Raw genomic sequence first — 26718 nt, 5'->3', positions numbered from 1 at the left:
GAATCCCAACTACTCCTTTTGCCTTAGTTTTTCATAACTCTAGATACCTAAAAATATAAGAGGATCTAACTAAATAGACATTAAAAACATGCATACATACGCAGTCTTATTGTTAATCACGTATCAGTTTTAACAATGATTAATCAACATTAAATAGATAATATGATTAAGACTCTTTGATATGATTTATTTTTATATTTATATCTTCTGGGGGAGGTTGTCGTGCACGGCCATGTAAAGATGGTGCATGATAAGGGGGATTTGGTCATTTTGACCCACTATTCCCATCCAAAGGTATCGTGCGTTGCCATGCACAAAACCTTTTGCCATTTATTATTTATAATAAATTATTGGGTCCTTCTAAGCTTCACTAGGCCTAGTGAGGTTATAGTGAAATATAACTTTTTACTATTTGTTACTTGGCAGTACATGAGTTAGTCCATGTGATAGGGGACTCCACGTATGTACATCTTAATGACCAAATTTAGTCTAAAGTAAAAAAGGAAAATTACTCAAAGTTTGATTTAATGTTTAAGTTTTAATAAATTTACCAAAATACCATCAAATGGAGATTAATATAACATATAAAATGGCATCGTTTGTAATTTTAACTACTTTCTCTACTCTTTTTAAGCTGAAATTATACTAATGAGATGTTTACTTGATCCTTTATCACATGGATTTATGTATGTATGATCATGTGGCAAATAGTGAAGCATTATACTTCACTAGTCATAGTGACGGGGAAGAAAACCCTTAAAAAATTATTTGAACAAGAAAAAATTCAAATTGCTTAACGTTGAATTTGGTACGATAAATAAGAATTATTCTCTCTTTTATTTTAATTGTTGGATTTTTAATTTGTCTTTAAAATTAAAGATTCAAAATATTTAGAGAATTATGTCGGTTTCCTAGTAGATACCCATAGGCATCTAAATGATCAATAGGTGTGACTGTTAGACTACTTGTTTGTATTTTAATTAACAAAATATGCTATTTTAATGCAAAACCAATGCTTGGGACCTATCAGTGCTCCTCTTGGAACAATCCATCTATCATACCAGCAAGAGCCTCCATGTGGAACCAACCAATTGTAATTTCTTCCTGCTATTAGATTTGACAATCTGGCTGGCTAACTTACGAAGTTGGAAAGGGAACCTTGAAGTTGATCCTATCATCCCCGCCTCTTGCAATATCTAGTAATTCAACCATGTAACCTGAGCAATGTTAGTATCCTTAGTTCCCTTTTCTCCCAACCATTTTTCCTGCATTAGTAGGCTTTAAGAGCCCCTGACTTCCTAAATTTGCTGGAAAACCAATTAGCTCTTTCCAAAAATTATTCTGGTGTTGAAATTGGGTTTATCTGTAAGTGAAACAGGTATGAGCTAGGTATCCACTATTCATGAAGTAGTATTAACTCATCTTGAACTGATATAAATGACAAAGTTCACCTTTGGAGGTACAAATGAATTCTTGTTTTTGTCCTTCATCTCAACAAAACTCTTGCATGATCTTCTCTCTCTTATCTAGACATAGTTGTCAAGGTATAGCAAGATGGCTTGGAACCTTGGTCACCTTCTTGTAACATATTTGGTCATCTATCTTCACCACCTCCTCGTGTGAGTAGGAAGTTTCTTGATATTTTTTTTTTATTTCTTTTTTCTATATTCCACAAGATTTCATTTAAGTTTATTCTTTTCCCTTCTGTGCTTTCACAGACTTGGATCACCATCAACAAGGGCCAACTTATACTGACATAGTGGATTGGTATTACAAGTTGACACTGAAAGCCAATCAATTGATGGTAACTCATGGGCATTTGGATCCACAGGAGGAACTATGTAAAGCTTACTCATACTGCGAACACGACTTCAAAACTGCTCGGAGTGACATGGGTATCCTAAGGTATTCCCTAAGTACGCTGTATCGCATCAATGTAAAAATCCAGTCTAAAGCACATCAGAATGCTGGTACTTAAATGCTAATAAACTGTAATTTTCTTTGTTGTTCAATGTATAGATGATGAAAAAAAAAATGGAAGTCTGCCGCCATTGGCAAGTGGGAATGTGTACTTAAGGTACTCAATGTAGTTTTGCGCATGGCAAAGCAGATTTGATAGCAAATCCTAAATACAAGATAGTGATATAGTTCAGGATCAATTTCAATATTGAATTGAAATCATTGAAATCAATTTCACGTTTATTTTGCATTCCATTTTAATGAGCATTATTAATAATAGGAGTAAATGTGTCATTTTACATTTAAAAAGAAATTAAATCAAAATTACTCTATTTTGCCTCCATTGTCATGGCCACCACCACCTTCTCCCAAAACAATTTCATTTTCTTGACAAAAAATCTATTTATTGACTATTTCATAAAATCAATCTTAAATTGAGATTGAAATCATACCAAATCAACCCTAAACAATAGTATTTGACTTTTTTTTCTTCGGAGTTTTGTTAAATACTAATATGTTGTTGTACTACTTGCGTTTTTAAAGAAGATCTTCATGTTGGCCACTGTCTTTTGTATGTTTGTTTGTCTCTATTTTTTTTTTTTTTATCGTATTTTCCATGTGGATGAACTTATTATTGACGTTCCCACTTGCCCCCTTCTTTGCTTGTCGACTTGCCATGTTGTCAGAGGAAGGAAAGGGTTTTGGTTATAGCAGGCAACAGCAAATCTCAATGATTCAGTCTTTCTTGCATAGTTGGTTGTTTGGTTGATGAGTTGCATGAATCTTTTGTTTTGGTACCAAACTACCCATGATATTATCTTCAAATGGGTAAAACTTTCTTTTTTTTTTGTAATTTAGATTTGGGGTGCTGTTCTCTATGTCGCAGTGCAGGCTACGCAGGTACATGAGGCAGGGTGGTCATTGCACCCACTCCTATGTGCCTTGGCGTAGCCTACACTGCAGCACAGAGAACATTCTCCCTTTAGACTTTTAGGTCAGTTAATTAAACTTTGAAACTTGAGAGTGAATCACTTCCATTTTGAGAGGATTATATCTTTTGATGATCGTGGGACGATGGGAGGTCCCCATAGTTAAAAGGCCCTTAAGTCACATTTTCTTTTTATTTATTTTTGGAAAAGGAAAGGGATTCTGTCTACCAAAAGCAGGAAAAAAGTAGAAACAAAAGATTAAAAGTAAAAACAAAAGATTGAACATATTTGAAGAAAATATTTGAACATGATAAGTAACTGATTGAAGATAATAAAAAAAAAAAAAAAAAGATAAAAGGGCAAAAGCGAAAAATATTCGTACAAGGGAGATTCTCCCATCAATTCCATCAAACAAGGGGTGTAAGGGTTTTTATATCAAATGCCAATCTGACTATATTTAAGATGAGATAGATAGAACTCTCTTTTTATTATATGTCTATTTTTTATTATTATCTCTTTTCTTCTACTGTGACCATTCTTGCTCTCAGTTGTTGTAATAGGGGAATTGAAATAATGAGATCTCTCTTCTCCCACTCCCTTTTCTTATAAGCTACTGCTTCTTTACCAAAAAAAAAAAAAAACTACTATTTCATTTTATGCTCTTTCAGCTTGAAGAAGAAGTGTAATCCACATGTATGTGATGAATAACTTTATATTTTCGAAACATTCAATTTTAATTGGAAGTCATCATCAACAAATGAACAAATTGAATTTCTCAAAATTATTCTTCTTGTAATTGTCATTAGGACTCTAAAATTAAAAAAATAATAATAAATGTCCGCCTTAATCTAAACAGTATGAAAAAGGATATGGATCCTCTCTGGCCTTTGGTTGAGCGGACATCGTGTTGTGTTCAACCTACAAGCCGCCACGTGAATTTCATATCAATCCAATGGTTGGTAGACGAGCTCAATTCAAAATTCAAATTATCACTCAAAACTCAAAAAAAACAAAAACTGCCATCCACCAACCATTGAATCGGCATAAACTTCACGTGACAACTTATGGATTGACTACAACACGATAACCGCTCAACCCGAAGGCATAGAGGATCCAAATTCTATGAAAAAGAGAATTCATTAAAGAGGTGTATTTCTACCCTCTCCAGTCCAGAGTCCAGACCAGGCCTGACATGTGAATAAGTGAACCTTCGAAAAAACTTTTTGTGGCCAAAATCATTTCCCTTTCGGACTTGTGTCCCCGCCATGTATTTTTAGTCCAACACATGTTTTTACCGAAAAGAAGAATCCAATTTAAAACATGTTTTGAATTGCAAACACTTTCAGTTATTGACAAGGACGCATTCTTTTTTAATTTCATTCATTGCTTCTGGTTTTTTTTTCGTATGGTTAAAAGGAGGTTGTGTTACCAACAGCTGTCTAGTGCATTTGGTGAGCCGTGGTGCATTTCATGCCCATGCTCACTAGGAGGCCTCGAGTTTGAATCTCCTGGCTGGTACTTTATCCCCTCCCTATTCCCCCCCTCCCTAATAAGTAAAAAATATATAAAAAAACTCCCAATTCTGCACAAAAAAAAAAGGTTGTGTTTGGCATGCATTCTTGGTTGAGAACACATTCTAAAACAACAAAAATGTCATTTGATAGTCATTTTTGTTCTTGGATTCTAGAATGCATCAAAATGCAGCCCATTCTGGAACTGAGATGATATCAACTGGGGAGAGGGTTCCCTATAATGCCCAAGTGCAGTTTCGGGCTAATAAGGGAACCCCTTTTGGAATCTGACAAAAGAGGGAAGGGCATTTATGACATATCATTCCCTCATATGAACAATGATATGTGAGATGGTGTGCAAGTTCATTTTTGAACTGACATTGTTCAAAACTTTTTCCCTGTCAACTGTATTATCATTCAATTAAGTGACCTACAAGATTAACAAGTATCATCTTTATATGTATAAAAGAAAAACCGTGCTTAATTATGTATCTATCCCATTAAATTCGGATATCTTAATTTTCTTCCATAAAAACAACATTTTAGGGTTCAACTTTGAAACTTAACATATACCCTTCAGCTAATTTCAAGAGGTTCATATTATGTAACAAAATGGAGGGAACTTGAAGTAAATGTCAATTTTCTCATCTCTATAATGAGTTAAAATAACTAATTGAGTATCCCCGTGATTTTTCGCCTTTCCATGGGGATGCAGCGATCATTCCACGCACTCCGTGTGTGGGCGCAAGGGGTAGCGCATTGCACACACCCAAATAGCATTCTCTTTCTCTTAAGACATATATCAATGGGAATATTATGTTACATGTCATCCATATACAAAGAGAGCATAGCATTATGACCCAAAAAAGGAAAAGGGCTGACGCAACTCATTGTGGGTATTTTTCTTTTTCCATATATAAATTATAAAGAATGGATTTAACTTTTGGTGTGAGTTTGGAGCTATAGTCTAATTCAAAAAGAGCTTTAATTAATTGTTATTTATCAGTATTTTAGACTTTAACTTTTAAGCATGAAGTGATTAGCATAAGTAAAGGATCAAGTCATCTCTAGGAATCAAAATCAATAATACATAGTTGTGAAGAGTAAAGTAATTAATTAAGCTTAGTATTTATATATAAAGCTAAAGAAAGAAGAGTTCTACTATGGAGGAACATATCCATATCCATGCATGTTGGCTGCTGGTCTACTTTCTTCTTGTTTAATGTTTATAATAACCCACTTACAGAATCACCTTTAATTCCACTAGTTCTCTCTCTCAAATATATGTTCTTTCACCTTTGCTAGTTTCACCAAGTCCATATCATCTACATTAATTTATTCTTTTGAATTTGGTGATTATGCTTTCTCTTTTGTATTTATTTAAATAGGTATCACCATTAGGGCTGCAACAGGGTTGGGTTGAGTCGGGCTTTATAAAATTCTAGCCCAACCCTGAGTCCCCTTAGCTGGTCCTAGGCTCAACCCAACTCTGACTCAGGGCCTGAAAAAATTCAACTCTGACCTGCCCTCAGGGTCGGGCCGGCCTGACCCTGATTGGCCCTGATCATGAGGAGGGGGAAGGAAATGCATGAGCTGAAATGGACCGAGGAAAAAGTAATCAATTTTACGTAAAATAACACTATAATAAAATGTATTATATCTTTTTTTTTTTTTTTGATAAGAAAAAAAATGTATTATATCACATACTATCTTCATATATAATATATTATATAACAAAATGTGGGTGACATTTAAAATTTATAATATATATATTATATCAATATATACTCTATAGTACAACTTAAAACAGGGTCGGGCCAGGCCGGGCTAGACTTAGTCTGAGGCCTCAACCTTGGCCTGACCCGACTCTGACTCAGAGTCAGAAATTTCCAACCCTGACCTATCTTCAGGGCCAAATATCTCAGCCCAAGCCCTGTTCGGGCTCAGGGCGGGTTCAGGCCGACAGGATCAAACTTGCACCCAAATCACCATATTGAAGGACTTTTTTACTTCAAATTTTCAATTGTCTTATGTATGTATACGTGTTTGTTCTTAAGCTGGCAAAACAGATATAAGTCTAGGAGTGTTAGTGATGCCTAAGTCCTTATATGCCTTCATATATATCGTTCTATTCACATCCGATATGGGATAATTACTTTCACATGAAAGTACCCAAAGTAAGAAAGAGAGGTCTAATATTATGAGGCTTCTATTAAGTATTTACAAAACAAATACATATAATGAGACTTCCATTAAAAAAAACCAAAAAACAAACTTATAATGAGGTTGTGTGGGACGAGATGCCAAATGCATAAGGGTAAGTGAGAATTAGGATTGTAAATACATCAGATGGAGATCCAGGATCCAGTTCCTCTCCTATGAGCGCCCAAGAATGTGTGCCAACCAGCCTAGCCGCAGGATGCTCATTGAGTACTCTCGGGGCAGATTCCTCATTGGAGAGGCATCAAATGGATCAATTCTTTATTTTTTAACGTACATTTTATGGTGAGAGATGGCGACAGCTATTTATTGGCATACTTTTGTAGTGGAGACCTGAGTGGAGATCACAGAGATCAGTTGCAACTCTTTAGCAGCAGAAGACTTAGCCTTTTTTTTTTTATTCTTTCAAAAAAAAATTTAAAAAGAAAGGAAAACAGAAAGAAAAATGGGGTAATATAATTAGGAGGAAGTAGGAGAGGGTCTCGATCCTCTATTGCTGAGATGCCTGGTAGGACCGTGTTGCCCAGACATGGTGAAACATACAATGACCGTCTTATCCCTACTTGGGCAAGACGCTCGGGCAAAGATAAGGCGGTCATTGCACGCCTCACTGTGTCTAGGCAACACAGTCCTGTCGGATAGCTCGGCAGTAGAAGATCCAAATTAAAAAGCGCGTAATATGATGCACATGTGGAACCTTTTGTTAATGGGTAAGATTCCATTCCACCAATGGAGGAATCTTACCCTATAAAAGTAGGGGACCATATCTATATATATGTCGAATCGGATCCAGCTCCTCTCTAAGGAGCCCAGTGAGGCATCCAATGATGCTAGGCTACTTGGCATGCGGTGATATATGCTCGACTGGCACTCCCTAGGTGTTGGGGTCTTTGGAGAGGAGCCCGGAGCCCGATGCATGTCAAATCAAATATAAGATGAGGTGATCATAGAATAAAAGATTCAACAATTGAAACCATCTATTTATCTATGATTAGCTCCATAATTCCATCTTCATCCATCAACCAAACAAAAATATAGTATTATTATTGGGGAAATGATTATAGACTACCCGCGGTACATGTATTCTAATATTTTTTCTTCTTCACAATACTTTTTGATATACTCTCTCTTCCCTGACCATGTGGATCACATGTATATTAATTGAGAGGAGAGATCTTGTCTTGTGTGTCCATTGGCTTGATGCGAGGATGTCAATACAAATGCATGTTGGGTGGATCCTTCCCCCATTACTATTTTATAGAACCATAGTTGCTTATTTGCATGTTCTCTCTCTCTCTCTCATGATTGGAGAGTGATCTAATAAAAGTTTAGGGATGTAAAGATGTAAATGTATTGAGAGTATAGTAAGATCAACTTTCTCTTCACCCATAGTGAAGGGATTCCTTACCTTAATCGTCATTGGATTAAACTCCCATGGGTATGAACAATTTTGTAGAATAGGGGACCGACATGTTTGACCATTGATTTCCTTCACCATGAGTGAAAAAATTAGTTACGATTAATTAGTATGTTTGTTTTGATCCTTATTATGCCTTATGTGTGACCTGCAACTATTTCATTTAATTAAGTGCCTGAATTTTAATCTGTGGAGTAGAGAAATTTCTTTCCTAACGGTGATATGACCATGTGATTGAACTTTTGGGTCATCGTTATATTTTCACTCCTATCGCAAAAGTTGAAAATACTTTTCCTTAAATGCAATTCAATGGTACCAAAGGGAGTTGATGTGGATATTTTCTCCGCAACTATGGTATAGAGAAACTTAGATCTTCCAATATTCAAATTCGAAGAAATATGATCGTTTCTATTTTATGAAAAATATAAATATATTATATGAGAGAGGGTTCCTCACGCTACCAATGTAATGAAGAAATTGGTATTATCAATATCAGGCCCACATGGTCAATGAAAGAGAAAGAAAATAATTAATAAAAAAACCATGTGAGAGGATAGTGTATGATACACTTATTACGTGGAAAACTTTTTTTCATATAATGTATAAAGCATATTAAATAAATGAGAGAGGAATAGGTATGCTAGCACCCTATGTCTCTCTCTTTTCCACTCTTTGAAATGGCTTTCTTATCCCTCGAAAGGAGGGAGAGAGAGATAGACACATAGGGTACTAGCATACGATATGCCGCAAACATACTCAGCCTGTTCCCTACATATATATGAATGCTTAGACAATCAAGATTCTAGATGATTCTATGGTTAAAATGGTTGAATCATCCTTTCATGTGGCACTATTAGGTGCACCCATCCACTTATTTTTTTCTACTTAAGAAGACAAAAACTTTTGCCAATCTAATATTATAATCTAAATAGATACATCAATATCTCTATTCAGATTCAATGTCTAAAACAAGTATTCTTTCATTTCAATTATTTGAATGGATACAAACACCTCATTTATTTTTGACTATCCATTTACATCTCTATTGGAGGAGCCCATCTTTCGTGTCTTTATAGCCTTATGTTCATCATTATGAGAAAAATTAAATGAGATGTTCGATCCAAATTCGTGATCCATGAAGATTTTTCTATTAAAGGAAGATTAATTTATGAAAAAAGAAAGAAAAAAAATGCATACTCGGTAATTAACCGACCATCTTTACGTTAATTTTTCTCTCTTTTAGTTGAAAAACAATTGGCCAAAGATTTCATACACGGCCGTGCAAGCTTGCACAGTGGTGTCCCCTCTCACATGGGAGTTGGAAAAGACACAAACCCCCCACCTCTATTAAAGCCTTGAAACTCCCGCCCTCTCACATGCACAGCTTACACAGTCGTGCATGAAAACTGTGCCCAAAACAATGTATTCATTGACGTGAGAACACTTTCGATTAAAATCCTCTGCAGTTCAAGCATCTTGCGATGCCTTGCCGTTCGGGTTTGTGAGCTCAGACACGTGGAAGATGTGACATCTAACGGTGCTGAGCTTGAGAAGAAAGAAAGAAAAAAAGACAGGTCAATCGAGCTCGCACAGTTGAATGAAGCATCTTCCACATTTCGAGCTCTCAAGCCCAAACTGCAAGACACCGCAAGATGCCCGACCTGCAGAGGATATTAATCCAAGATGTTCTCACGTCAATGAAGGCCGATCTCATGTTTAATTCCAAAGTTTTAAACCCCACTTCTTTCAATTTTTACTCTTTTCTGTCAAGCATAAGTGAAATTGATTAAAATCCTCTACAGTGCAGACATCTGATGGTACACTGTAGTGCGGCCCTTAGAACTTGACACATGGAAGAAGCTTCATCCAACAGTATGAGTTCGATGCAAAACAGTTTTTTTTTTTTCTTTCTTCTCGCATCTTCCACGTGTCGAACTCTTAGGCTTGCAAATCTACATTTAAATCACCAACAACTGCCTAGCTCAGTTGATGAGCCATGGTGCGCTTCATGCCCATGCTCCATTGATCACCAGGAGGTCTCGAGTTCGAATCTCCTGACTGGTACCTTATCTCCTCCCTGGTTCGATCCCCCTCTATACAAATTATATATATAAAACTCCCAATTCCAAAAAACAAAAGACCAGTGGAGGGTTACACTAAAACTTCTCGACATGTCACATTGACGACACCTCACTCAGCTTTAGATTATAAAGGAATACTTCGCTTTTGTGATTGTGAAGTTTTGTGAACATTTTATGATCATTGGATCTTTTGTTTCTCTCATCTTTATAATAAAAAATTTAGAAAGCAGAAAGAAAAAATTGTCTTAAATGGGAAATGATTGCCAAGAACATAGGTAGATGCGAAGCAACAATCTCATCCATTATTTTTAGATAGACAATCCTTGTCTTTGATTTCTTTTCTAATCTATTTGAAGCCTTGTTACCGACATCTTTTTTAACAATTATTCCCTTTATAATTGTGGAGGTACTTTACTTCACCTATGGCAAATGAGGAATGGTTCTAAGTATCGGTATCGTATCACCCGTCTCAGGTGATACGTATTAGTTTTGCTAGTCATCGATTTCGATATCGTATCAATATTATATCAGTAGCACGGTACGAACAAGTGGTAAAATGGTCAAAAAAACTTGTTTTTAAAGGGAATTCAAGGGTATTTGTGTCCGATACAGCCGATCCAGGCCGATCCCATATCAGTATCGTATAGGTTTTGCAAGTTGTTGATTCCGTTGTGCACTAAAACTAGGGATGTAAACGGATCGGATGTGATCGGAGCGATATTCCCTGGCGTCGGATACCTCTAACGGATTCGATGCGGATCATGGATTTTCCATCGTTTACATCTCGCTGTGTAACCCGACCTTCCTCCCAGTGGATACAATTCCATCCATATCTCTTAGATCATGATTATCTTTTCATCATATTCTAGAACCTATTGAATCTTCAAAACCCTCAAAATCATTATTTACTTAATTTTTATTATTAAGTATTGGCATTATTTCCGGATATCTCTAACGAATACGGATGCCCTTAACGACAGATGCGATTGATTCGGTTCGTTATCATTTACATCCTAACTAAAACCATGAAAGGAGGTATTCCTTCAATGGGCATTAGTTGTGGAATGAAGATCAAATTGAGGCATTTGAGGATAGGGGCATTTTCGAATTTTTGTCCTATATGAGGAGTATTAATGACTGTCAAATTAGACTTCAGATCTGCTACCCATATGGTAACGGGTGGAGATAGATCTGAACCCTCCATGGGGGTGTGGGGCCCACCTTTAGGATGTGGGACCCACATCCAATGGAGGGGTCAAAGTTGTCCCCACCCGTCCCCATGTGGGTAGTTGATCCGGATTCGTCAGATTATGGGTTTTCATTCACCTACAGTGGAAGAAACTTTGACAAAATAAATGTTTTTGTTTGGTAGTGTGCCATTGCGTCATCTATATAATTTACGAAGAAATCCTTTCACAAGGTAAGATAAAACATGTTTTCTTAGGTAATGAATTAAAGAAAAAATCTTGTTATAACTAATGTTGGTGAAAAACAGTTGTATCCTTATTTGTTTTGCTTTTTCAGTATAATATATATTTTTTTCAATGAGGATAAATCATGTCATTTTATATATATAGTTGAAAATTGTACTAGACAACATCAACTTTTGATAACGACAGAAAGATAAGCCACTTTCAAATTAATGTAAAATAAAATAAAAAATAAACCTAAAATAAAAAAGAAGGAAAGAAGAAGAAAAGAGGAAAACACAAAATAGCATTCTCATCATAACATCTTTGTAAGTTAAGAATGTCGTTAATTAGGCCAAATGTTCTTTGTGCCGAGGGCATGGGATGCACCCAGACACATGGGGGTAGGCAAAATGACCGCCTCACCCCCCTGAATGGCCGAAATGATCACCTCATGTGTCTGGCCGCAGCTTGCACTCCCAGACAAAAAACAATTGCCCCGCTAAATAAAAAAACCATCATAGGTATAAATAAGAAAACTTCTTCTTTGTCTTGAGCAATGTGAAAGACTTATGTACATTTGGATAGATTAGAAATCTCTAAATTGACGTATGAATGTTGTTTTTTCCTCTTTTTCTTTGGCTTTTTGATCTTGAGAATCCACATTATTTTCTTGGGTCCCTCACATTTAAATTTCAAAGTTAAGGTTATTTGGGCAATTTTATGTAAAAGTAACCCACCTTTGGAGAAAGCTGTCACCACGAGGTTTGTCCCTCTCCTCACATGTGACCCATGTGAGAATCTGTTTTTGCTTCTTGTATTCTACAACAGTGTTTTCCAAAAAAACCAAAAAAAAAAAAAAAAGGAAATCGGGTCCATTGATTTCGTTTCAAATCGACTGGAATTAGTTGGAATCGGTCATAATTTACCCTAACCAAAAAATATTTACATATAGATCAACCGATTTGAATAGGCCAAAATCGAGATCATCGGTCAAATTTCAATTTTTTACTCTATTTTTTTTTACAACCAATGACAATATTAAGGCTGCATTTGGTAACATTTTTGTACTATTATTCAGTAAGTGAATTTGCATATAATTATAGTGAGCACCCTACGGATCAGGATCGTCTCCAGGGAGCCCAGCGCCCAGGGTGCTGCCAGGAGGTATCTAGCAGTTGAGTTGTGCTACACACATCTCAGTGTATGCTGAGAGATATGTGCGACACAGTCCAACAGTTGGTAGCACCCTGACATACTGGGCTCCCTAAAAACGAGTTAAATTCGCATTACCCTGACCCTAAAATTGTCATCACCTCTCACTGTAGTGTAGTTAGTGTTGGTGAAAAACTGGGGCAGTGATAGACAGGTACTTGTGAGTTGTTAGATTGTGACCTACCTCTTTAAGACAACATGTCTGTGTCAGACTTCACATACTTTTTATTTCTGTTCTTTTTTATTTTTTTTGTTCCTTTCTTTCAAAGTAGGGCTATCAGTGGACCAAATCTTATAGCACATTTGATCCGTATTGGGTCTGTTAAAGAAGGATAAGAACTAATCAAAATTTGATTACTAACAGGTTGGATATGGATTTAGCTATATCCAGTCCCATTAAGATCCATCAGATTATTATTTCCGGCATATATATAAAAATGGCAAAACTTAATAGAATGGCTTCCCTCGACAATCTTACCAAGGTGGTTGAAATATTTTCCTCGCAGTTCACACATCAAAGTACTTCAAAAGGTGTCAATAGGTGCTCGGAGCCAGAGCCTAGCATGTTTGCCCATTGGGCCGAGTGTTTACCCAAGCATGCGAAGAAAACCGAAGTGCATTAGCGTGCACTTCCGTTTTCTTGTTGGCCTCTTCGCCCATAGATAACAAAAGTGTCTGAGAAATTCTAATTACACGTTGTCTTCTTTCTTTTTTAGCTTAGTGATAGTTCATCAAAACACTTGTCCAAGATTGCTAGATCGAGCACACGATGCGCAGTCTTAAGTGCAATAGCGGGTTGTCTCCTCTTCAACACGTAATCTACTTCCTTGTCTCCCACTTTTCAGAGATCTCCTAGTTCTTTTACCAGATTTTCATCCATACCGTCTCTGTCTTCTTCATCATGTTGTTCCATCCTTCAGGACAGTCTGAAACTCGAAGGACAGACACTGCTTTCACCGCCTCTATCAGAAAGAGGCAAATTCTCCGTAGACGAACTAAGAAAATCGATTCATTTTACAAAAAGGACAAAGAAAGCAGCTCTCCCAGATCCTCTGTTCACATGTAAAATTTCAGTCAATCATAATTTATCAAGTGGCAAAGTAGGAGTCTGAATATCAAAACTATTGAAAGAGTGTATAGTAGTGGTCGAAGTAAAATAAATATACATGGGATGCATGGAAGTGTTATTAATTGAAAATGACTTTGAAATGAAAGTTTGCAAATGGCTAATCCAATAAGATTTTCTCCAAAAAAAAAATCTTGGTATTTTCTCTAAAATTTGAAACTAGTTTTGAATTTTGACATTACAAAAACAAATTATAACATTCACCTCGCTATCCATAAATAAATATAGGGAGAAGGTTCCCTACACAGCCCAAGTGCACTTCAGGCAAATGAGAGAGCTCCCTTTAGAATCTGACAATAGGGGAGGGAATTTATAACATATCACCCTCTCACATGAACAATGATATATAAGGGGTTATTCAATTTCATTTTTGAATTGGCATTGTGCACAACTTTTATCCATAAATATATAAGGGAAAAATGTGAATGGTTTCTAGGTGGGATTTTTTTGGGGTACTCGTTACTATTACTAGAGTACTACTACCATACCTATTTACATATTTTTGGGATTTTTTTGGGGGTACTCTTAATATCACTAGAGTAAATGGCTTTAGTGCATGATATTGGATCGGCCCATATCAAACAATTTTGCACTTGAATTTCTTTAACAATTGGGTTTTTTTGGAATTTTTTTTTTTCTGTCTTGTTCCCTGCCCTGTACAGTGGTCCAATTCTTCTCATAGGGAGGTGGAAATGACGTTTTAACCTCTCTCGGGCAGTGTGTTCGGGCAGGGGTTAGGTTGTGATTTCCCACCCCCTATGAGAGGAACTGGACCATTGTACTGGGCAAGGAATAGAAGACGATAATGATCAGTTTTTTTGACAAGTTTACCCCTAGCTTGTACTCTACGTTCGATTCGGTATTGTCCAAGTATTGATATCGGTGTTAGTTAATACCGATACAGTCGATTCGTGTCCAATGTCTATAACCATGCTAGAGTACTACTATTTTACCTATTTATATATTAGAAGAAAGAATGCTATCTAGTTGCGTGTGGCATGCGGTCTCTACATCCAGACATAGAGTCGTATAAAATGACTGTTGTACCCCCATAAAAATACGAAAATCCCTAAAGTTACAACGATCATTTTATACCGCTACGTGTTTGGACACAGGGATGCGTGTCACACACGACCATGGAGAAAAGAAAACCTTGGATCTGACCACCGGTCCACCATTATTACGGTCTTGGACAGAATCCTTCCCCTACCTCCCAAAAATAAAACATTCATGGGAGAGGATATTTATGTCATTATATATATATTAAAATTCTTGCTCTAATTGACCATTATCCAAGAAATGTCACAAGTAACATAACAGTTGAGAATAGGGTAAAGACAAGGGAAGACTCGAAATTGTAGGAAATCATCACTGATTCCCATGACCCTTTTGATTTTCTCCTCCTTTCTTCTTTTCCATCACTCTTTTTCTTTTTCTCCTTCTTTCCTCTTTCAACATTCCCTGCCCTTTTCGTTTATTTAACTTCTTCTCTTAGCCATCACCCTTAAATAGAATTCCAATACTCCTTTTGCCTTTATTTACTTTTCAGTAATTAATAGGAGGGAGCCACTTTGGTGTTAACAAGTGTCATATCACCTCATAATAAATAGCCACGTGGATTTTATCAAAGAATCTGGTCCCACCAAAAGGAGCAGCATTATCAGATACGTTTCCCTCAAATCTTACTGAAAACTCGTACCAACAAAAAAAAATCTGATTGAAAACCGTGATGAAACAATCTTTCGACCGTCCAGATGAGTGGTGGACCCACTTTATCATAAGACACGTGTAAAATTAATACTCGTTTAGAAAAGGGAATAATAGGCTTACGTGGCCACCAAATAAAAGAAAGAAAGTGATTCGCAAAGAATAAGAAAGCGGAAAAAAAAAAGAAGAAACTCTGAGTGGAGTGGAATTTGTACCTGCCAAGTACATGCTCCACTCTGTGCTGTTTAACCGGGGAAGGAGCGATCGTGCCTCAACTTCGTTTCCGAATTCTAAGGCCTAAATAAAATGCAGATTTGAGAACTGCTTCAGTAAGTGTGAGAGTGAGAGTGACAGTGTCTCTCTCTACTGTTACTGTTTCTTCGCTTTGCCCCTTCTTTGTTTTTCTTCTTGGTTCGATGTGGTTGGCCAACGAATCCTCTGTGAATCTGATATAGTAGAAGCGACGACTGGTTAATCGTTTGGTCTTGTTGTTAAGGTTTCTCTTGCGGTGTTCGCGGTTCGTTCGGAGGTGGATTTTGATGGTTTCTGTTTATATTCTTCGTTTCTGATCCAGCTTCGTGAGTGAGAGAGCGAGAGAGAGAGAGAGAGATTTGGAAGTAGAGATGGCGGATAAAACTGAAAGTTTGGAAGCTGTAGTGAAGGAAGCTGTGGATTTGGTACTAGATCTGAACTGCAGGACTATTGGTTGTTTTGATTATGATGGTTGCAGGTTATTTTTGGATGATATGTTGATGGATTTGAATTTCCTGAGTGCAGGAGAACTCACCTCTGGAAGAGGTTTTTCAGAATTTAAGATGTAGCAGGGAAGGTCTCACCACTGAGGCTGCTCAGGAGAGATTATCCATTTTCGGACACAACAAGCTTGAAGAGAAGAAGGTTCTCTTCTCTGTCTTTACTGTATTTCTAATGTTTCTTTCCTTCCTAAGAATTGTAATTTGGTACTTGGTTTTTGTTTTTTTCTTCAGGAAAGTAAATTCTTGAAGTTCTTAGGGTTTATGTGGAACCCTTTGTCATGGGTTATGGAAGCTGCTGCGATTATGGCCATCGCCCTTGCTAATGGAGGAGTTAGCACTGACTTTTGCTTTGTGTGCTCTTTTTGGTTTGGGGTTTCGAGGCAGTAGGATTTTGATAGTTTACTTCTTTTGGCTGCGGGAATTGAGTCTACTCTTTTGTTTTTTTTGTTTCTCTTTCTTTGTTTGTCCGGCAGGGAAAACCTCCTGATTGGCAGGACTTCGTTGGTATCATTACTCTGCTAATTATCAATTCGACTATCAGTTTTATTGAGGAGAACAATGCTGGTAATGCTGCTGCTGCTCTCATGGCGCGGCTCGCTCCCAAGGCTAAGGTAGTTGATAGAAGGCACATGTGTCTTTGCAAGTATTTCTGCTCTGATCTAATTTGTCTGCGCTGTTTGGTTTCCTTGTAATGTAAAATACAGGTCCTTCGAGATGGAAGGTGGAGCGAGGAGGATGCTTCTGTTCTTGTCCCTGGAGACATAGTCAGTATTAAACTCGGGGATATAGTTCCAGCAGATGCTCGTCTCCTTGAAGGAGATCCTTTAAAGATTGATCAGGTTTCTAGAAGTAGAACCATTGCTTTCTTGTCCTCGATGTCATTATTGGTTTGAACAAAACAATCTTCCTTATAAAGCTCCTCCTTTTTGGTTTTGCAGTCTGCCCTGACAGGGGAGTCCCTACCCGTGACTAAAGGCCCGGGTGATGGTGTTTACTCTGGTTCGACGTGCAAGCAGGGAGAGATTGAAGCTGTGGTCATTGCCACTGGTGTGCATACTTTCTTTGGAAAGGCTGCTCACCTCGTGGACTCTACAAATCAAGTCGGCCATTTCCAAAAAGTAAGCAGATGTTCGACTGTAATTCCCACCAATTTGCTGTTTGCTATGTATTGTTATTTTTATTCTGATCCATGTTTTTTATTTTAATAGGTCTTAACTGCGATTGGGAACTTCTGCATTTGTTCAATTGCTGTTGGAATGGTGGTGGAGATTATTGTTATGTATCCCATTCAGCACCGGAAGTATCGTCCTGGAATTGACAATCTACTTGTACTTCTTATTGGAGGGATTCCCATTGCCATGCCTACAGTTCTTTCAGTAACAATGGCAATTGGTTCCCATCGCTTATCTCAGCAGGTAGGATGGGTAATAACATCCTTTTATTGTCCATAACCCATTGTCGGTTGCACTGTACTGGATACATGAGGCATTCTGTTACTTAATCAACGCAGGGTGCCATCACGAAAAGAATGACTGCTATAGAAGAAATGGCGGGTATGGACGTTCTTTGCAGTGACAAAACTGGAACTTTGACGTTGAACAAGCTCAGTGTTGACAAGAATCTTATTGAGGTTGGTTGACGGGTGATGCTTTCTGTGGATGTAGTTCTGACTGAGGGTGTACTTTAAATTATTCCCTAACCCATAGTGGTCATGGATGGGACCAAGGTGTGCTGAGGCAATTGCCAGCCCTCTAGATAGGGTAGGGTGGGGGGGGGGGGGAGGCAAGCACCGTATTTTACATCCAGACCATATTAATAGTTTGGTTATATTTTCGATATTTGTTTAGTGTAGTACAGTTTAATTCTATATCTTATAGATATTTAGCTATATATTCTGTGTTTTTTTTACGTTTAATTCATGTTGTAGTTATTTGGTATGTAGTTGTTTAGTTCAGTATCCTATAGTTTTTCTATTCCTGTGTTTATGCACCTTGATATTCAAGGGGACCAGAGGCCTTGAGCATCAAGGAGTCAATTGTAGCCGCATTATGCTTTGACAACAAATGTCTAAACCTGAATTATATTTACTCAGGTCTTCACGAAAGGAATTGATGCAGATACTGTTGTTCTGATGGCTGCCCGAGCCTCCAGAGTGGAAAACCAGGATGCCATAGATGCTGCTATAGTTGGGATGCTTGCTGACCCTAAGGAGGTAAAATTATTACTCATATGGATTTTCTTTGAATATCAATGATAATCAGTTCTGCTTAGAATTTATGTATTTCTATTTTTCCATCAAAAGGCACGGGCTGGCATTCAAGAGATCCACTTCCTTCCATTTAACCCAACAGATAAGCGGACAGCGTTGACATATATTGACAGTGAAGGTAAAATGCATCGGGTCAGCAAAGGCGCACCGGAGCAGGTAAAAACTTTCCTACCGGTGAGAATTCTGTCTTAGTTTATTGGTTCTTCATCTCTGTCTGTGATATGGTCCCCAGATTCTGAATCTTAGTCATAATAAGTCGGATATTGAGCGGAGAGTGCATTCTGTGATTGATAAGTTTGCTGAGCGTGGATTACGATCACTTGCAGTAGCATACCAGGTGATAATCTGTGTTCTGTCTCTTTCCTATTTATTGTTTTATATGTATTCTACTTCATTCTGTTTTTCATGCTGTATGGTCCATGTGTTCCCTTGATGTACAGGAAGTTCCGGAGGGAAGAAAAGAAAGCCAAGGAGGTCCATGGCAGTTCATTGGTCTCATGCCTCTCTTTGACCCTCCTCGACATGACAGTGCAGAGACTATAAGGAGGGCTCTAAACCTTGGAGTAAATGTTAAGATGATCACAGGTGTGTTTTATCCCCTACCATTTTGACTTCGGGAGCTACCATGTAAAGGAGAAAGTGAAATGGTATATCACCTGATTGCATTATCTGGGTAAATTAAGGTTCATGATGTTTTCTAAATTGAGTAAGATTACTAGCTTCAGATGAATGGGTTAGCTTCTGTTCATACCCATATTTGGACTCCCCTGGATATCTCAGGACTGCTTATTCTTAAGCCACACATAGCAACTAGAAAGTTTAACATATAGCTTCCAAAAAATTGATGCCTTGTATTCCGAACTCCTAATGTTTAGTACTGTCTGATAACACTTTTTTTAGCAGAAGCTATACTGGTTATAAGCTTCTTTTTTTTTTCTCCTGAAATATGTATAAATGAACTTAATACTTAATAGTGTAGAAGGAATTTGCAGATCAGGTAATTATGATGTTCCAGAGGTCTTTCCTTCTCTCTCATGATTGATCTGCTTTTGGAGTTCTGCCAAATATTAGAGCATGGTTTAAAATGTTGACAGTGTTCTGTGGGAAATAACCCAATTATTGTACTTTATGTAGCCATATAACTCCAAATAAAAGAAAGGGGTGGCAGGTGGGTGAGGGGAAGACGGTAAGGTCAGGAGTTCAGGTGTCGCCTAAAATGCATCTCAAGAAACTCTGTTCAAACAGCAAGATTAAGGTGCTTCACATACAGATGATCAAACCATTTGCTTTCTTGGGTTCATGCATTGAAGATTTATAATAATGCCCCCCAAAAAATCCTTTTATCGGCACTGATTAGAAATATCTGTTTGTGTCTGTATTGGTCATGCATTAACTTGGAAGTGTATTTGACCTAATGACCTTTTGATTCATTTGGACCAAGTTTCTTTGATTATGGACGACTCTTTATATAAGGTTTTTTTGTTGGAAACCCATTCTCTTTCCCTGAAAATTTCATACTTGATGTAAATTTGAAACTTAGGACATGGTAGGTATTGTAATACTTGATATAGATTGATTAAATAACATCAAACTTTCTTCCCTTGAAATAGTTCTTGTTACATTCTATTGAAAAAATTAGGAATATTAAAATATTAGTGGAAGTGAGGGGATGGGTAAACTTTGTGATTTGTTCTACGTGTCATTAGTCGGCCCCTGTCTACAACTAGGGGCGAATTGTGGCATTTTTGTAGAAAAATATACAACAACAACAACTCAACCTTATCCCTACTAAGTGGGGTCGGCTACATGGATTCTTGTCCTCCAATCAGCTCTATTCGAGGTCATACTTGATACAAGGCCTAAGCTATGCATGTCTTTCCTCACCACTTCTCCTAAGGTCAGTTTAGGTCGGCCCCTGGCTCTTTTAGTTCCTTCAATCAGAATCAAACCGCTCCTTTGTTGTAGAAAAATATATTTTTATTTAAATTTAGGAGGCAGATTTTATAGTCATGTATCAGACAGGTTTCATGAGCGGTCAATGTTGTAGCCATTCATTAGGACTCAAAATCTATTCCTGTTTGTTGACTTAGAATCGTACTTGGAAGAGCAGTCTCCCTGTATGTGTAATGTATCTATCAACCCCACTTCGTATTTCATTCTTGAGCAAATATTAGAGATACTATTTTTTTGGTGGCAGAACTTTTCAAGCAAATACTCTTCCCTCATTCCGGCATTCCTTAACTTGCATCTCATCTCAATTCTTCTACTCTTCCGGTGGTGTGCCCCTACATCCCGCAGTTCTGTGAGTGCTCAAATGGTGAGTATGGCTGCTGACATTGTCTTCACCTGCAGTCAATATGTCCATCCCTCCCTTTCACCCCATCTCTAATCCTATCTCCATCCGTCCCTTCTACTCATTCGGAAGGCGTGCCACTGTTATTTATTTGAATTCTCCCTTCCTTTCGGTCACTATTGTGATCTCTATATATTTCTGTGAATCTACCACCTATTTTGCAGTGAGATAAAAAAAAACAGAAAAAGGGAACACACTTCAAATGGCAATAATATTTGCTGAAGTAGAAATCGATACAATAACCTAATAACCGGAACCCACCTAAAAATCGTACAAACTGGATCAGCATAAAGCCTAAACCACCAAAAGAGAAGAAGAGAATGGGCAGAAGTATCAAATTCCAGTATGACATTTAAGATTCAACGAAGGGTAAAAACGCATCGAGATCTTCATCAGACACCTACCCGACAATCAAACCCTACTACAGATCCAAAGCCCGACAAAGACCCCAAAGGAGAATAAAATCAAGAGTAAAGCCATGCAAACCCATCAAGAAAAACAGAAGTCCACTTGAAAATAAAGCAAAAATGAAGCCCAAAGGAGTACCTAGTTTCAAAGATCAGAACTTTTAGGTTTCGCTTTAAATGTGGAAAAACAGCACTACTGTATAATAGAGGGAAAGAGAGAAAGGGAACTTTATCTTCCTGATTTCAGTGGGAGGGAGAGAGGGAGCGCTGGGCTGTATGTGTGATAGAGGTTAGGTGGTGAGTTGCAGGGCTTTGAAGCTTTGCTAATGGTATTGCTGCCAACCAAAAAGTATGTGAATTTTGAATCGACATTGGATTGGGATGGAAGTTATTTCGTGTCCTTCAAATTTGGAGGGTGTGGAATAAACACATCCTATCCTTTGGCTATTTGGAGACCCTTACAAAGATTATTTTGGTGTGCGACTGTACCTTAAACCTTTTGCCTTGAATTTATGTTAAAATGTATACCTGTGGGTTGTATTAGGGAAGGTCTCTTAATATTACAGAAAATTACAAAAATGCCATAAGATTCCATTACAGTGAAATGGAATGTCATAATTTTATGATACTTTAAACCCACTTGTCTTCCTAGTTCCAGCACTTATTTCAGGTTGAAAATTGATATGGGTTTGGGGTCCTTTATCATATGGGCCCACCCATGTCCATCAAAGTCCGCCACGTGGCAAAAAAAAAATGGCCATATGACAATCAGACCTCATTAAGGGTTGTATTGTGCTCCCCCCCCTCCCCCCCTCTCCTTTACATTTTGGGTTTTGTATGGAAGCCTTTTGGAAGTTGAGAATTGTTGCCATGGTTTTCTACAAATCTTTTGATGGTAAAAAGTTAAAACACACATGTACAGAAGCTGTCTGAGCTCATTAAATTATCTGTGGGCATCTAGCTAAATCTGTGTTTTCACAGACCAGGTGGTTGGACAGCAGTAGGACCATTGGCCACCAGGCCTGGGCGCTCCATCTCAACCTCCTGAAGGAGGCCTTTGAAAACCATTGAATGGTCAACTGACCATTCTGTCCCGATGATCGGACCATTGATATCATTCTGACTGGAGGTTCGACTGGCAGACTGTTGCTGCTTTTCAAACTGCATTTCATTGTGTGAAGATTTGAGCTAACAACCACTCGCCAATACAATGATGTCTTATCTACTCAACAGGCTAACATTTTTGGTTCATTTTTCAATGCATATCATACATCTAATAAATTTTGGAACACATTTAGCTTAATCCCACTGGGACTGCTACGCGCCAGGCCTGTCCCTTTTAAAGAACATTGAGCTGGTGTCTGCCTAGATAATTTCTCTCTATACCTTGCCTAGGTTGGTATGGATTTGACATCTTGAGGCTGCCTGATGATTATCTAGACTGAGAACACTGCTTGAAGCTAATGGCTGAACAATAACATTATGCCATATGGTCATCTTTCCATTTCCTTGCCATACTTTTGAACTAGTAGATCTTTGATAGTCAGTTTTCACAAGTGGGAAATGTCCTAACTTTGCATGCAGTTTTGCATATTGGTTGACATTTTTTTTTGGATTCCTATCAGGTGATCAACTAGCTATAGCAAAGGAAACAGGCCGACGTTTGGGAATGGGAACCAACATGTACCCCTCGTCTGCTTTGCTAGGTCAGAACAAAGATGAGTCAATTGCTGCTTTGCCAGTGGATGAATTGATAGAGAAAGCTGATGGTTTTGCTGGGGTCTTCCCTGGTAATATTTCAATCCTTTCCTTCATTTGGATTATTATACTTCCACTTGACATGTAAACTCTTATTTGTTAATTTTGAGTGCTCAAGGCTTATTTATTTGCAGTCCTTGCTTTGTTTGACCTCATTATTTATGTTTTTGTTTAGAGCACAAATATGAGATTGTAAAACGCTTACAAGCTAGGAAACATATTTGTGGAATGACTGGTGATGGAGTCAATGATGCTCCTGCTCTTAAGAAGGCTGACATTGGGATAGCAGTAGCTGATGCAACTGATGCAGCTCGTAGTGCTTCTGACATTGTGCTGACAGAACCTGGTCTTAGTGTTATCATCAGTGCGGTATTGACTAGTAGGGCAATCTTCCAGAGAATGAAAAATTACACGGTAAATTTTGGTTCTAGCTATGCCCAACATGATTTGGCCTGCCTAACTTTTTACTTCTTTGTCAACATCATTTTTATAAAATTCTTTCAATAAAAAAAGATTAGCTCTGGCTTAATATATGGGCTGCGCTTAATTGATGTGGTTTTTCCCTATCTTTCTGCAGATTTATGCGGTTTCTATTACGATACGTATTGTGGTAAGTTTATTGCAGTTGTTTGAGATTGATTTTGTACAACTTCTATTCCTGCATGTCTGGTATAAAGGTTTGTGAGCTGACCAGTTGGCTGGGTTTTTCTGGAATATGATCCTTTCCCCCCTAACCCAACAGCTTGGTTTCATGCTGCTGGCACTCATATGGCAATTTGACTTCCCACCTTTCATGGTGCTCATCATTGCAATTCTCAATGACGGTTAGTTTGTCATCCCCAGTATCCTTCCTCCTCTTGGCATCGTCATGATGTTTACATTCCACAAAATTTCGTTGCAAGAAGTTGCTTCTTGTACTGGTTGGTGTGTGTATTTTTTTGGTCTCTGTCTATTTTGTAATTTTCATGCTGACTTCTTGTTCTCTATGATTTATCAGGTACCATAATGACAATTTCTAAGGATAGGGTGAAGCCTTCTCCTCTGCCAGACAGCTGGAAGTTGGCTGAAATATTTGCAACAGGCATAATTCTTGGAAGTTACTTGGCAATGATGACGGTTATTTTCTTTTGGGCAGCCTATAAGACTGATTTCTTCCCGGTATGATGACTTCTCTGTGGAGAGATTAAATTTATTTCTGTGCCTCCTAGAGGTTTCTTTGTTTTTTTCCCTTCTAATGGATATGTTTGGAGACTTGATGGCAACTTCTTCCCTTTGTACATAAAGCGATACTATAAAGCCTAGGCTAGCATCATACAATGTTTATAGGTAGGATTAGAGAGGTTTGAACTTATAAAAATTCTATTGGGAACATGTATATCATTGACAGATTGCAAATGTTCCCCTTTGCTTTAGGCTATAAATCTGCTATTTATTTGTATTTATCTTTGTTGTTCTACTGCAAGCAACTTATGAGGATCTACCTAATAACATAGTTGTCACGGTGTCTAGGCGACCCAAGGCGTTTGGGGGTGAGGGATGGACTCCTAAGCACCTGGACACCTAGGCCACGCCTCCTAATAATCAGTTTCTTGAGTTATAACTTGACTTTCTTTCTTTTTTTTTGGAAATTTTTCTAGAGAACATTTGGGGTTTCTAGTCTTCAGGAAACCGCTCGAGATGATTTCAGAAAACTTGCCTCAGCCATATATCTTCAAGTGAGCACCATCAGTCAGGCCCTCATATTTGTAACACGAGCTCGGAGTTGGTCTTTTGTGGAGCGCCCAGGCTTATTGCTTGTAGTGGCTTTCGTGGTCGCCCAACTGGTTGGCAATCTTCCCTTCCGTTCTGTGCAAGCTCCTCATTTACCTTCATCGTGGGGAGTGAAAATGAAAGAAAAGCTAAACCTTCTTTTGTTTTTTGACAGATAGCTACACTTATTGCAGTCTATGCAAACTGGGGGTTTGCAGCGATTGAGGGAATCGGGTGGGGTTGGGCTGGTGTGGTTTGGCTTTATAATATTATCTTCTACTTCCCTCTTGATTTCATAAAGTTCATCATCCGATATGCTCTGAGTGGAAGAGCTTGGGATCTTGTTATTGAGCAGAGGGTATGAATCCTGTTTCCTGTTACTTGTTAGTTTTAATTTAACCTGCAAGGATTTCTTCCTGTTGATGTTTTGCACTGGATTCCTCTTTGCAGATTGCCTTTACAAGGCAGAAGGATTTCGGGAAGGAAGCTCGTGAACTAAAGTGGGCACACGCTCAGAGGACTCTTCATGGTTTGCAGCCGCCTGAGACCAAGATGTTCGGCGACTACTCCAGTTTCACAGAGCTTAATCAGATAGCTGAAGAGGCCAAAAGACGAGCTGAAATTGCAAGGTATCAAACTGATTATTTGCACGTTTAAAAGAAATGGAAAAGGGGCAAAATAAGAAAATGAAAATGAACTTCTCTTTTCCAGGGTATGGGAATCAGAAGCACCAAGTATTTAGTTGGGATTGTCATTTTGTGTTAGAATGTTTCAAGCCATTACATTGGCTGGGTAATCTGACAATGCATGTTAATTATGTCATTGTCCAACAGCTGTTAATAGCAAGGGTTCTACTAAAACTGAAAGCCTAGCCAATGTTGAGCTAGAAGTCAGTCTAAACACATGGGTCTACATGATGCTAATGCCAGGGATCATAAAAGTATTAGTACTCTATCACAATTGGAAGGAAAGACTGGAAGGGGGGAGGGGGGGGGGGGGGTTAAGGAGAATGTGAGAACTCAAGATCATTAATGTGGCTGAGGTGCTCCTACCATTGTATGCTGATCGAGTACAATTTATAATATCTAATGTATCTTTGTAGACATTGTATGAGCTTTTGGAGACTCAATGTTTCTGACCATAGACACTAATTTTAATAATCATGGCATGATGCAGGTTGCGAGAACTCAACACATTGAAAGGACATGTTGAATCGGTGGTGAGATTGAAGGGGCTAGATATAGACACGATCCAGCAATCATACACTGTCTAACAGCAACCTATCTGTCTGATTCAGTGTGATATAATTATACTTATTGTGGGTGCTTGCCAAGTTTGAAGATGCAATCCAATTCATCGGCCAAAAGCTTTTCTTACTGTTGTACGTGTGCACTGCCCCTCTTATTTCAACACTCCCCTTACCCTGTACTCCTTTTTATTGTGTTCTGTTTTAACTTTTCTATGTTCATATAACTTTATGCCCCACACCGGAAAAAGAATGTGCCGGAAGAGGGGGGATATGCTTTGGAATTGTACGTCTATAGTGAGATTTTTCCTATGCTGCTCTTGGTTTCTCTCGCAAACTTCATGTGAAGGTGGTGAGTTGACTTCTTGGGCGTAATGTGTTTTGGGATTTTAGGATAATGATTTCTTGGTTTGCCCTGAAACTAATGTGAGCTAGGTAGTCTGCTTATTAAATAATCCTCAAGACTACCAGGTAGCGGGATGATTTTTGATGAATCAGATTGATTTCCTCGGCATTGTAGATGCTCAAATCTGACTTGTAATTGGTATTAGAAGCCCTCACGTGGGGTCACAATGGCTCAGTTCAGGCTGGTTTGGCCGCATTGATG

The 26718-nt window shown here is 38.1% G+C and overlaps 1 protein-coding gene across 1 annotated transcript; it reads left to right on the top strand.

Moving 5' to 3' along the window:
* Positions 1–16167: 16167 nt before the first annotated feature.
* LOC122670739 (ATPase 11, plasma membrane-type) lies at positions 16168–26432 on the top strand. Its single transcript, XM_043867715.1, has 21 exons — positions 16168–16251; positions 16352–16471; positions 16561–16659; positions 16803–16940; positions 17034–17168; positions 17268–17447; positions 17538–17744; positions 17840–17959; positions 18422–18541; positions 18632–18754; positions 18831–18935; positions 19039–19183; positions 22984–23148; positions 23292–23530; positions 23694–23726; positions 23859–23940; positions 24114–24274; positions 24754–24939; positions 25041–25223; positions 25316–25494; positions 26042–26432. Exons 1-21 carry the CDS (start codon positions 16198–16200, stop codon positions 26136–26138), a joined length of 2871 nt encoding a protein of 956 aa, XP_043723650.1. The 5' UTR covers positions 16168–16197; the 3' UTR covers positions 26139–26432.
* The last annotated feature ends 286 nt before the right edge of the window (positions 26433–26718 follow it).

The sequence above is a fragment of the Telopea speciosissima genome, chromosome 8 (genome assembly GCF_018873765.1).
Source record: "Telopea speciosissima isolate NSW1024214 ecotype Mountain lineage chromosome 8, Tspe_v1, whole genome shotgun sequence".
Lineage (NCBI taxonomy): Eukaryota > Viridiplantae > Streptophyta > Magnoliopsida > Proteales > Proteaceae > Telopea > Telopea speciosissima.
This window is presented reverse-complemented; position numbering and strand designations above follow the sequence as displayed.

Excerpts from the sequence above, each read along its gene's own strand:
- LOC122670739 (XM_043867715.1), top strand. The coding sequence starts at position 16,198 with ATGGCGGATAAAACTGAAAGTTTGGAAGCTGTAGTGAAGGAAGCTGTG. Across the intron at positions 16,252-16,351 it reads TGAAGGAAGCTGTGGATTTG|GAGAACTCACCTCTGGAAGA; the intron begins GTACTAGATCTG and ends TCCTGAGTGCAG. Across the intron at positions 16,472-16,560 it reads ACAAGCTTGAAGAGAAGAAG|GAAAGTAAATTCTTGAAGTT; the intron begins GTTCTCTTCTCT and ends TTTTTTCTTCAG.